This window comes from Podarcis raffonei, chromosome 3 (genome assembly GCF_027172205.1).
Source record: "Podarcis raffonei isolate rPodRaf1 chromosome 3, rPodRaf1.pri, whole genome shotgun sequence".
In the NCBI taxonomy this organism is placed as follows: domain Eukaryota; kingdom Metazoa; phylum Chordata; class Lepidosauria; order Squamata; family Lacertidae; genus Podarcis; species Podarcis raffonei.
In genome coordinates, this window is record NC_070604.1 from 78,571,910 (window position 1) to 78,585,585 (window position 13,676).

General features: G+C 38.1%; 1 protein-coding gene across 7 annotated transcripts in view; it reads right to left on the reverse strand.

Annotated features, from left to right (window-relative positions):
* ARID4B (AT-rich interaction domain 4B) overlaps positions 1-13,676 on the reverse strand; it is a 183,346-nt gene that overhangs the window by 40,128 nt on the left and 129,542 nt on the right. For 6 of the 7 annotated variants that reach the window (XM_053382561.1, XM_053382564.1, XM_053382562.1 and 3 more), the window contains exons 4-7: positions 12,412-12,477; positions 7,950-8,040; positions 3,080-3,159; positions 790-881 (exon numbers count right to left, since the gene is read on the reverse strand). The exons of the other annotated variant lie outside the window; for it this stretch is intronic. In XM_053382561.1, the coding sequence (XP_053238536.1) occupies positions 790-881; positions 3,080-3,159; positions 7,950-8,040; positions 12,412-12,477 (329 nt within the window). The remainder of the gene's footprint in view (positions 1-789; positions 882-3,079; positions 3,160-7,949; positions 8,041-12,411; positions 12,478-13,676) is intronic. 7 annotated transcript variants of the gene reach the window in all.

A 13,676-nucleotide genomic window follows, 5' to 3' on the forward strand; every position in this document is an offset into this window, starting at 1 on the left:
ATTCTAAAATCATTTCATTATAAAATTAGTTTAAATCAAATTGATGGCAACCATTGGGCTAGAGTTCTGTGAAGATTGCCAAAGGAGGGAGTCAGGCTGTGCCCTCACCAAAGGCCTGGTGGAACAGCTCTGTCTTGCAGGCCCTGCGGAAAGATGTCAAGTCCCGCAGGGCCCTAGTCTCTTGTGACAGAGCGTTCCACCAGATTGGAGCCACAGCTGAAAAAGCCCTGGCTCTAGTTGAGGCCAGCCTAACCTCTCTGTGGCCTGGGACCTTCGGGATGTTTTTGTTTGAAGACCGTAAGTTCCTCTGTGGGACATACCAGGAGAGGCGGTCCCGTAGGTACGAGGGTCCTAGGCCGTATAGGGCTTTAAAGGTTAAAACCAGCACCTTAAACCTGATCCTGTACCCCACCGGGAGCCAGTGCAGCTGGTATAGCACCGGGTGAATGTGATCTCGCAGCGAAGACCCCATAAGGAGTCTCGCCGCAGCATTCTGTACCTGCTGGAGTTTCTGGGTCAGTCTCAAGATAGGCCTTTACTCTAACCCAGTAAGATTCTTCTTATGTCACTCTAAGATACAGTGGGCCAGCTGTGGCCTTGTCCCATGCCATTAACAAATTTGTCTGTGTTTTTTTAAATAGCCCTTATGTCCTGCTTCCAATACACACTGGGCCACATAACAGCACTTTCAGTTTAAATTATGCGATACATTTCTACCAACTTCAAACCACCTGCTGAAAATTAAGATAATAACCAATCAACAAACAATTGCAAACAAAAACAACTTACATGTGATTAGATCTCCTTCCTCTATTTGTTTTCTTTCCTATGACAGGAGTCCCAAAATGTTCAGGGTTGGTAAGTGGGAGCTGATCTAGTGTCTGTTGAAAAATACATTACATTTATCACCATTTGAACTGACCCAGGAATTTTCATCAACAAAGTATGTCTGAATATTAATGAATGCATTACACAGCACTGAAAACTGCAATTAAATTAAATTGAAAAGTGATCTTCTGGAGTAGGCAATGGCTCGGATTATACGTAATGCTAAACCACAGTTTAGTGCTATATGGACAGGACTCCAATAGCTTGAGAGAAATGCTTCCTCATTTTCCTCCTGCACAGTCAGGAGGAGGACTTCTGCAGAGAGTAGGGTGTTCCCCACCGCCAACCAATTTTGGTTTAGCATAATATATAGAATAATGAATTCTAGTTTAGAACAAACAGTAACTAATTAACTGCCAAACAAGCCAACTTCAAACCATGGATTTATTGAGACTGACCAGAATATGTTGTAACCCAAGATTCCTGGCCCAGACATAATGCTAAGCCAAGATTCTTTGAAAGTGAAACTACACTTGGCAAAAGTTCTCATGCAGCAGAAGAAGAGACGAACACACAAGAAGTCTAAACGGAGCATTTGGATGTTAGGCAATTCCAACAAAATTTTGGAAGTGCTTTCCATAGCACTAGCCTTTTACAAGGTTTTCTTTTTTTTTAAAGTAAATTTTCATTTATGAGTTGCTAGGCAACATACAACAGCAAAAGAAACAAAATTATAAACAAAGCAATTCAATTATAAAACAATAAAACCAGCCCAGCCATACTTCAGCAATAAGATCCAGTCATAAAATCCAACTCAGCATAAAACAGATGTAAACCAGCCACCAGCAACTAATTCAATTAGCATATTGACAAGATTCATCCCCAACAAAAGCTAAAACTGACCAAACTATCATCTCTCTGCAGTGACTGGAAGAAATGATAAATAACAAATAATAAATGCTGCTATAAGGCCTGGGAGAATAGAAAAGTTTTTGCCTGGAGCCAAAAGGACATTAATGTAGGTATCAGGTGAGGCTCTCTAGGAAGAGCATGCCAGAGATTGGAAGGAGCAGTACTGAACAATATACTCTGCCTATCAAAATACCTAACATTTGGGCACAAATGTATAAGTACAGTCATTCCTGTTTTCTCTCCCCCACACCCTCTATTTAACTTTTGATTCTACAGAACCAAGATATAGTACTCTCAATGGCATCAGCTGCCCTCTGCAGTAGGATGAAGAACCATCAAGAAGGAATAATTAGAAAGCAAATAAGAGCAGGGTTGTAGGGATACAATGCACCTAGGGATCCATCTTGGAGAAATTTTAAAATATCTGCTTCTCACTATGCTAAATAGCAGCAACATCCTTTTTTTAAATCACTCTTGCAGCAGAAATTCCAAAATATGGCATAAACAGCATTGAATTAGAGTCTGGGAATAGATTAAGGGCTACACTCATATCCACTCACCTGGAAGTAAGGCTCATTGAACTCAATGGGACTTACTCTTGAGTACACATGTATAAGATTGCACTGTGAGGAGCAACAGTTCTCAGTTGCTTATGCATTTTTTGTTTTTCTGGAGAGGTAGCCACACATGTTAGCAATTTTCAGTTGCGAATTCATAGACTCTGGAGTTACTTACCAGGTTACCATGGTGTAGAATGGTTTACACAAACACATCAAAGTGTAGAGAGACTATAGCTTAAGAAGTTAACCAGAAATTAACTTCTCTCTTGATAGAGCAGTAAATATTATATACGTTTTCACAGCTAATCAAATGCTTGGGTTCCCTGTTATAGAATTTATTTGTCCTGTGGACATGCTGATGTTAGCTATTTGTTTTTAGTCTGATTTACATAAGCATGCTTGTATACATTTAACATACACATTATCATCACTGAAAGCAAACCTATTTAAGCATATTTTGTGTTAAAATTTGTATTGTACAAATGGCCCATCTTCTCTGCTCCACTTTCCATTCTACAAAAAACTAATCTGGGAGTAAAAGGTATTTTGGCTTAAGCCATGGTAGCATGAGCTTATGACTTCAACAGCAAGGTCTCCTTGATAAGCAGTAATGATTTCTTAGACTCACATCATGATCCATTATTTTCAGAAAGCCATGTTACTACATTCCTTTAATTGGTGGGATAACATGCCAGATTCCTTCAACATAACTAAATAAAATTCAGAATAGCATGGATCTACAAAAAGAAGCTAATTCTCATTTAATCAGAAATACTTACTTCACTTTCAGCAAAATGTCTCTCTCCTTTCAGGCAAAGCGAAGAACGTCTAAGAGTTTTTTCATCTCCATCATCAAATACTGTTACCAAACGTAAAAAGGAAACACAAATTATTAATCTATTTGTCCAATTACAATTAAAAACAAGCAAATCTTGTCTTATCAACTTAAAGTTGATTCAGTAGAGACCAAGTACAATTTAAGTCCTATTCACTTAAACAGTAACTAAGAATTAACTATTCCTAAATGTGCTTTGGCATCTACCCAAAGTATGACAGGAATATATTGAACAGAGTGTACAAATTTAAAAAATGTGTCTGTGCATGTGTATATATAATTTTTAATTGTATGTTTAATGAAACCAACCCCTATGCAAGGCATAATACTCTTAAGAGGATTGATCAGTGATAAACTGATGAAGGCCAAGCTATTTATTAAAGTAAATCAACAAAGAAGGCATTCTTTTTCACTTTTAAATAGGTTTTGCACATTACTATAAATTCATTGCAATCTATCAGGCATAATTTATGAACTTTCTAAGGACTCAACCATTAGTTATTCGTATAACCAATTGTAGTAGCAGAGCTTAAAATAATTATTAGCCTATATTTTTGTGTCATCTGGCAATATCTTTTATAGAATTCAAATTAAGTGACCAGGATCCAAAGGACTACGATTCACAGGCTTTTCTGCTCCCTTACTACAATCCTTTCCCCAAAAGCAACTCATGAAAGGTCAAGGGATCCCCTGGAGCACAATTTGACAAGTGGATGCACCCAGGAAAGATCAGCAACCTGCCTATTTGTGGACAAAAGCACTTTCTGCTCATCCAACAAATTCCCAACCAATATTTATATCATGCACTTAGACAGTACTCTAAGAGCACATTCTTCTAAATGACTTGTCAACTTGAAACTGCAATTCCAATTTATAAGATTACAGCATCCAAAATCAAGCCAATGCTCCGTGGAGCCCATAATCCTATTATTTAAACTGGTGTCTAAATACTTCTCTATTTTTAATGCATCCTTAAAGGGAGTTACTGAAGTGTAAAGTGTAGATGACACAAAATATCACTAATTTATATAAATGCACTATACTTAACATGTTTCTGCATTTTCTACTGTCTAAATGCATTCTGTTTACAAGGTTGACATGTATAACACACTGAACAGATATTTCATAACTTGTCCTTGAATAATAGCTGCCTAGACAAAATCAGATTTTGAGAAGAAGAAAAATAAAAATTCTCTTTTCAATGTCCATCACTAATAATAATTCCCCATATTAGTCAGTCAAAGCATTGAGATGTACTTTGGCATTCAATATTTCATTATTAACAAAATGTTAATAATGGGAAACATTTCATATGAAACTCTTGTAATCTTAATTTTTTTTGCAATTTTGTACTCTAGGGAATTAAGCTGTGTAGGTATTTTTCTTCTTGAGAGTTTTGCAAAACAGAGTCTGGAGATGGCTCAGTAAGGGACAATATTCCAATTTATCAATAAAATACTCAAGAGTTTATTTGTGTGTTGCATTATCTTTTTGCAGACATGTATATCAGCGAATAGTATCTGCTAGGTCTAGAGATTGTTTCCCTTCTAGGTATTGAGGGTCCCTTTTTTGTGTACCACAGACTAATTTTGATCAAGGGCCCCCCTTCTCTTGATGCAGACCTTGAGTGCCCATCTTGATCAGGAGATGATGTGCCTGTAGAAGGTGAGAGAAGTAGAGCAAAGCCAATCCAATCAGCTTGAGTTCCAGAAGGTTTTATACTCCTGAGATTATGTTCCTCTGAGATCCTCTGGTGATCACAAAATCAATGCTTCCTTGTAGTGGGCCTCCCATGTGCTCAGATCAGCATTTGTAGTTTAGATGACCCAACTGGATTTCTGGATGAGAAGCTCTATTTAAAGGGTAACCCTGAAGCCCACCAACCTAACAATTTTTCTACCTTGAGTGGAACTGAGATTGCTGAGTTAAGGCTACTATTATTGTTGGTAAGAAGACCTGCCATCAGCCTTATGCAGACAATTAAGAAAGGATATTCTGCAACAGTTAGCTGATGATCTCCAATTTCAAATTTTTACATGCTTCTTATTGCATATTTGAATAGTTGTTATAAACTGTATAGATGATGTAAGTCCAGTCAGTAAGGAGCACAGGGTCTTTATGCAGTATCTGCACTTCTGCAGATGATGAGGGGTTCTTTGGAAGTCCAAAATTTAATGTGTTTCCCTTTTCCTGAATATAACCCCCTGTACTTTGCTTTAGTGAGATGCTAGCTTAATGTCTTTAATGGAGGAAATCCTGAGGTGATCCTCTGATATTTGTACAATGGACAGGAAAGAACTTCTTAAATTTCAGGGCATGACATTCTCCACTGTTTTCAGAACCCTTCCAAACATTTGAGAATCTCTACAGTAATCTCCAACCGTGACTGTGGGCTTGTGCTGCCACTGCCATCTTGGCTTAGAGTACTTGGAGGGCTGCTTTTAGAGGAACTTAGGACTGAAGTTGTTTGGAGTCTCCTCCACTTTGAGATTGACACAGACTTTTTCTTGTCCTTAGTTTTAATTAGTCCAGCTTCTAGAGAATCTTCAAATACATTTTCTTTCTTGGTCTTGTCTCCCCAGTTACATAGCTGGAGGATTTTATCTGGCTTGCATGCTGGAGGCCTCTGGAGATCCTCACACGCTAGTTAACCATCTCCACTGGGGGAGAGAACTGGCCAGGTACTTATTTATGGTAGAAATGCAGCCTCTAAACAGGGCTTTTACAAATCCATTCACCTGGGTAATTATGGTGACAGGCCCTCTCTTCTTTGGTAAATGGGAGGGTGCTTTTAATTTTTTTACTATTGTTTGAAATGTTGAAATCAAACTAAAAAAGATGTGTGGAGACAGAGGAAGCCAAGCCAGTCCCCCTGTGGGAGAATGCTTGCTCTGTTATCCTATGCATACTAATCCACTGGAGCAAGAAGGATTGTAGCCTAAAGAGACTGCTGGTGAACATGGAGGGTACAGCTTGATCTTCCCTTTCAATCTTCGGCCTTTTTGCATTCACTCAGTTCTAACATTTCAAACTCTTTTGAACTGCATAAGACTAAATACCAAAAAATAATAGAAACAGAAAATAAGAGTGAGGAATAGCATCAACAGATGCTGGGTATTTCTTTCCTTTTCTTTGGAGGGGTTACTATTTCAGACCAAAAATTAGTCTATGTTTGCACATATTTCTAAGCCATAAGGTTTGGTCGATTAAACAATACTGTGAATGGGGTGCATGCTCATGCATACATGCATACAGCGTGTTCCCATTTTGCCTCTCCCTTCCACAAGTGGATAAACAAACCAACAGGCTATATTTTATTCGTTTATTATTGCATGCATTCATTGCTTTATACAAATATAATGAAATGCAAACAAATAAAATCAATTAAAAGCCAAATTTAGGCTTGGTCAGTGTAAAATCTACACCTGGGATCATGGTGTGTTTCAGCCAGACAAAACAATTAACTTGAAGGTCATGCTTTGTTGTTGGCATAGCAATCATGGTTTGCTGAGTGAAACAAACCAGAACCCCAGGTTTGTATGTACCTCTAAGCTTGACTGTTTGTGCTTTGTTTATCTACTGTAGAAAGAAGGAGTGAAATGGGAACACTAGGGATGTGTGCACTAGCACACAGCTCATGCCTGATTTGTGTGCAAAAGCAGCCTTTGTAATATTGTTTGCATTTTTAATTAAAAGTAAAAGGCTGCACTTCTTACTGAAAAGTCTTTGTTAAACAAATGCTGAATGTATGCATGTTTACTCAAAACTAAGAAGTAAGTTCAAGTGGAGCTCACTCTCAAATAAGTACACTTTGCATTGCAGTCTTAAAATCAAATTTGTAAGCTAGAAGCTAGGCAGTGTTTTACAGGAGAAAGATCTACTGGATTTTTCCTATCCCGCCCTCCATGAATCTGAAAACTTTACTCATAAAAAAATAAATAAAGGAACAAGGCTTATGGAAATATTAATTAACTCTGGAAATGCATGCAAATAAGTTTTGTATCTTGAGAAATGTTATCTTTTCTTAGTAGGCATCAATATTAAAGTGATACATATTTGCCATGAAGGCTGTTGGAGGAGGAAACAAATCATCATTCTGAAGGCCCTGAATGAGCTTACCAACTAGAACTATAGTTTCATCATTAATTCTAATTTAATATCAACTCCAAAAATGTAGCTGGGAAAAACCTGCATCTAAGAAGTAGGCGCACTGTGATTTCTCATGCTAAGTCCTTAGTCTTTTTTAAGGTACCACAGGACTCATTGAAAATCAAATGGTCCCTTTTTCTTGCCCCCTTTTTCTTAGACGGAAAATTAACACAAACATATTATTAGTCAAATTCTACACTTTCCCCACATGTTGTTGTTGTAACAGAAAACTGCAGTATAAATACTATTCAATATTACAGATTTGTATAAAACTTATGTATTTTTGTGTGGCAGGGAACACTCTTAAAATTTCAAAAGGTGGGGGAAACCCTTTCAAACATTGTTGAATAATCTCAAACTAAAACTAACCCCCCACCAATTTGCATAAATCTGCATTATTCTATTTTCTTCTGCCATATTTTCTTCATTTTCCCCATTCCCATCTCCATGCCTACTGCCTGTTGTTGTCAAGCAGCAAGTCCAAGAATATTCTTAAGAAGCCATATATAGATTTCAATTAAAGTGATAATTTTGAGAGTAAGAAAACACTCACTAAATATAAAAAACAAGAACTCAATTCCACTACTTATTATGGAAGAAAAAACACATATTTTTCCTGACCTGTAATTTTTGGATTGGTGAAAAATGGAGTTGTTTTTCCTTACCTACAGTGTACCAACTAGCATCTGTTAATTTGTTGATGACAGCCTCCTGATATGTTCCATCTGGATTCCTTACTTCCACCACAGTTCCTACCTAAAACATAAAAGCCACTTAGGTAATCTCCAAGGCAATAATTAGAAAATATTGAACATTTCATTTTTCATTCTTTTAAATTCAGTTTCTGCTCTCAAAAACCAATCTACACATATAGCGTGTGTGGCTGCATTTCGGGGGAAGGAGAAATCTGAAAATCACATCCATCTTCACACAAGGCTTTGTAACATGCCTCTGAGGCAATCTAATGTATGTCATGTTTTACTTTTCAGACTTCAAACTATATATCTATTTGTACCAAGAGGGTGCCTTTTAGAACTACTTAATAGGATTATTCCACAAGTGAATTTTCCCCCCACTCAAACCAAGAAAGCTGTAAATATCAGAACATGCAATGTATAAAATTATATGAAGGCATTTTTTTAAAAAAATGACAAAATATGTTCCATGATGAAGATTCAAAGAGAACTGTGTGCAAAGAGATAGGCAAATGGGGCAGATGGTTGGTTTTCTTTTCTGGCTGCAGCCCTTCCTGTTACACTGGCCAGGGATGATGGAAGTTGGACTTCAGGGGGGAAAAATGAGAGGACCAAAGGTTGCCCACACCTGCTATGGAGGTTGATGATCTCCTGACCTTCAGGAGTACCTGGGCAGGGGAGATGAACAGCCATGGTGCACTCACAATACACTTTGGATCCTGGCCTACAGAAGTTGTAGTTTTGAAATTCTCCTCCAGATGTTATCATATACCTTTAAATATAACTATTATAACCAATAATCCAGAACTCAGATTTAAAAAAAACACTAGTACATATGGCACAAGTTCATGAAAAAACGGAGACATACAATACTGACTTCCACCAAAGTGAACACATAGTAACATGACTGCTCAGACATGGCTGGAATGTATAACACACTTGCCCAAACATTCAGTGAAGTTATTTCGGTTGGATCCAGTGAAAAGGGCTTTTTGGGACTAAGATCTAGTGGAGGCCACCACTGGAGGAAGGAAAGGAGATAATTATCACCATTTCCTCTTGGAGTCACCTGTGCTACCTATTCTGAAGGGTCCTTCAACCCACCAGAGCAGCGGGGGGGGGGGGGTTGGTTGGTGGCAGGGCGGATATGAGGCTGAAAGGGGAAAGATAAATCAGTGAAAACTGTATCCCCCTTCAGAAATGTCTTATGAGTGGAGCTCCACTCATGAAAAATCTGGATTCAACTCAGTATATAGAACTATAAGCCAAAGAAAATCAATTAATTAGCATAGAACTGCTACCCTAGAGTAGACAAAAATTATGCTTAGAAACAAGTGTTTTTTATAAATTGGTATGCCTAAATTATTTTTAAAAGACAGCTTTCCCAACTTTTACCCCAAAATGCTTCTAAAAGGCACTTTTCAGAAATGCTGTTCTGCCTACATACTACTTCCTTACTGCCAGCAGATGGTGAACAAGAGCTAACGGTCAAAGTTATTCCCTAGAATAGTTGCCTAAAACAAAAAACAAACTTCTTTCTACTTTGTCTTAAAAGTCTAAACAAGTAGGCACTGATGTTTCAATTTCTCTGCATCTCAAAGATTAAAGAAAGAAAATCTCTAATCATTATAGCTATTAGATTTTTGAGGATGACGGGGCGAGAAAGTCACCCATTTTCTCTCTAAAGTAGTATTTTAAATATTCCTATTTAAAAAAAAAGCTGCATGCCTCTTTAAATTAACCACCATATTTCCTTTCTGTCTCCTGTCTTATGCTACCCGGAAAGTTCATATGAATAGAGCAATTAATATTATAGAAAACAAAAAGGAAACTACATTTCCTCCATCATACTGACTACCACTTGTTTTACATTTTAATGGCAGTTACCATTCATTGTTCTCTAGAAGGAACAATATTTTTCTGCCGTGTGCTGTTTTCACTATTAGACGAGTGACTGCGGAGCTTTATTCAACAACTTAAGGAATCAGCAAGTAAAACACACACCATTTCAGTAAAGTCTAATGGTTACACTTGCTTATTTTAGGGTAGGAATGAGAAACCTCCAGCCTGTTGGCACGCTTGGCCCACCAAGCCATTTCCTCCAAATCACGTCCATCTGTCCATAAGCTGACATCATTTTTTATATCACCTGATGGGTAGGAGGGCAGAGTTAAATCCTGCATTGGCTTGTTTCCACCAGGAAACAGGGAAACACACCCAAAGCAGCAGGATTTAACTCCCAAACATATTCTTTGCGTCACACCACGAAAAGTGAAACATGTTGCAAGAAAAGGGAAAGCAGGTCATCTCTGGCTGAAGCAGGATGTGCTTATAAGAAGTCCATTGAATCCTGGAAGACCTGCTCCCTGCCTTGCTGGCCTTTTCCCCACCTGTCCTGGGAGGGCAGGGTGTTGACTGACTCCTGCTACAATAGCTGAGGCTGCTTACGCTGGGGTGTTGCCTAGGTACTTTTGTTGGGGAGGGGGGTTGTTGCTCTTATTGATATTATTTATTTTGCATCTTTGTTTTACATACTATGATTTAAGTGGATCTTTTTTCAATTTGGTTTTGTACTTTTTGGCATTTTCTTTATTGTTGATGACTACTTATGTTTGTAATTATGTCTTTTTCTTATATTGTAAGGTGCCTTGAGCATAGCTTTAACTATGGAAAGGCAGCATATAAATAAAAGTACTTAAGTTTATGAGAAGTCTCTAAACTATTCATTCTTCTGGTTGGAACCAGGCATATGGTGTTGTTTACGCAGCACCAGCCAGTGAATCAGTGAGCTGAGCAGCACTGCTAGAAGCTGCTGACGGGGAGATAGGATAGTTCTTGTCATAAACATTAGGAGCTGGTGCTGAAGCAAGGGGTCTCACAGTCTGCACTGTGAAAGTGTGTGTGTGGTTGCTGACTGCCAGTATAACAACCCCTTTTGCCTGTCAGCAACAGTGTACTTCCACAGTGCTGATCACAATGCTCCCCTGCCTCCTAGCACATGCAGATAACAACAGGAATTCCCTTCTCTCTTCACTGCTCTGCAGCAGCAACCAACAATTCCAACTAACAAACAGCTTTGCTGGCAGCTACTGGATTTAAGGAAACCTTTCCAACAACTGTGGGAGTGAGCAAAGTATGCAGCTGCATCAATACGGTCAAGGCCACTGTGGGCAGCAGTCACTGTCTGTCCCATTAAAACTAAAACTTTGATACTGCTTAAAATAATAAATTCATTGTTAATCTCAAAGCCAACACTATATATTCCATAAAAAGTAATATTTGCAGGCATGCAGTTCTGAATGTAGTTAATTGCAAACTATGTGTTTTAGATGTGCCAAACAACTGGAAAACAGAAAAAAATACATGGATTTTAATGAAAGATCTGTGAGGAGAAACTGACAGGGATTTAAGTATCCTGCTCATTTGTCTTCATGGCAAAATTCACAAGATTATCCATTCCCAACACATTTCCCTACACTTATTCATTCACTACAATCATTTCAAGAAATTTCTGTAAATAAAGAATCATAGAATCACAGAATTGTAGAGTTGGAAGGGACCACATGGGTTATCTAGTCCAACCCCCACAGACCAGAATTGTCCTGGACTCTAAAAAATTACCCAGCCAGGCACTTTGCTTAACATGCTCAGTCAAAAATCTAATAGCTATTAATGGGGGCTCAAGACTTTAGTCCTTGTACAGCAGCCCCTGAACCACATGACAAGCACTTTTCAAACTGAGGGGTGTATCAAAAGCAGTTTGTGATAGGGGATGGGGATGTGGTCCAGGGGTTCAAAGGGGGTGCGGGAGACTTAAATTCAAAAAGACTAACACAGGTCCCTTGCATGACTCTCCGCACAGCATACTAGACCTGGCCTAAATTTTTCATCAGAAGAAATGGCATGGGCTACGCCAAGACACCGTACAGAACACTTGATCCGAGATCCAAAGAGGCCAATAAGTGAACAGAAGACACTTCCACATGTGCATAGCAATGTGTGTTGTCAATTCCTGGCACACATATTGCACACCATTCTGTACTTTTCCCTGACCCTCAGGAGTAGCTTTTCTGGGCTGGGGAAGGGAAGCCCAGGAAGCTGCAGTGAAAAGCAGAGGCCAGAACACTGTGTGTTATCCTTTGGATCCCAACCCATTTATTTGCAGAATCTGTTCTATCACTGTACGTACCATGCCAGAAACAAGCTACTCTACTTAAATTCTATCGATCAGAACAGCTCAGATTTTAATACTATGCAAACTATATTATATCCTGCTTAAATAATAACTGTTCATTCTTCACAAGGTAATTGTGGTGCAATGTAGTAGGATTATTCAATAATTACACATAACTTTATATCTATATATACATCACTGTAAATATATTGATTTGTTAGGAAATATTTTTCATGGTTAATCATTCAAATATATTACCTTTAAAGGGCCTTTTATGTGATCATCCTGAACTTCCACAGTTGATGAATCATGCCTAAATGTTACCTGGAAAGCACAATTTAAAGGATTGTTAAAGCAGAGCAAGTGTGCGTATAGCTATCTTTACTATTTATTTATTTAGGATGTTTCTAGGCCACCCTTCATTATAACCAATCTTGTGGTGGTGAACAATACAATTAAAACTCATCCAAATTGCAATTTTAAAAATCCACTTCATAATAAGAGCAAATATGATTAAAGCCCAAATCATTAAAATACAGGCCTTTATTCAAGGACAGAGTGGGCCTGCAACCTCAGGCAATAAATAAAGCTAATATCCTACAATTGCCTGGGCAAATGAATAGTTTTTTCACTTGGCAACAAAATGAAAAAATAATAGGTACTAAACATACATCTAACAGAAGGGCATTCCACAACTAGGGCACATCCGTTTTCAACATCCCCACATGGTGTACAGATATTTCTGAGTTTGAGCTTAGCCAGTCTACAGTAGCTGCAAATTACGCCACTAGCAGACAAATAACTATATATAACATGTCTCCCCTATTTATGGCCCTATTTGCCACTAAAATCTAAAATATTAGAAGCGCCACCCATTTTATAATCTCCATTAATTTATTTTGCTTTTTTCCCTTATAAAGGAAAACGAGACGTAATGCAAAGGACACAGTGCTGGAGTTGGACTAAGAAAACCTTTGTTCATATTCCTGCTCAGCCATGAAGCAGCATCAATTGTTATGAGATTACCACATGCATGCTTCCCAAACTCCTTGAAGGAAGGGTGGCACAGAAAAGTAATCAGTAATAACACCATTAGCTTATGACTGAAGTATTACACACAAACAATAGAAGATACATACATTTATACTGTCTATTTATAGAAAACTGAATCCCATAGAACTTGAGTGTTTTGAGCAGGAGATTTGGATTTAACTGATTAACTAAACTGCTTAAAAACAAACAGCACTTAACATTAATACAAATGATTATTTTATAAAAGCAGGGTTTTGAAATACACAGGGAACATCCACCACATGAGGCTTCCTGCTTCAAAACTTTGCCTTCCAACTTGTGAAGGGTGACAAAACAAGAAGGGAAACAAACAGATGTAGTGTGCTTATCCCTGTAGCCTCCCCAAATCCTAATCAGAACACCTGAAGAGGGCTATAGCTTTTCTTTATTTTCAGATATATTGGTGGCATAATGAAATTTAGCAGGATTATTAAATGATTATGCAACGTCTA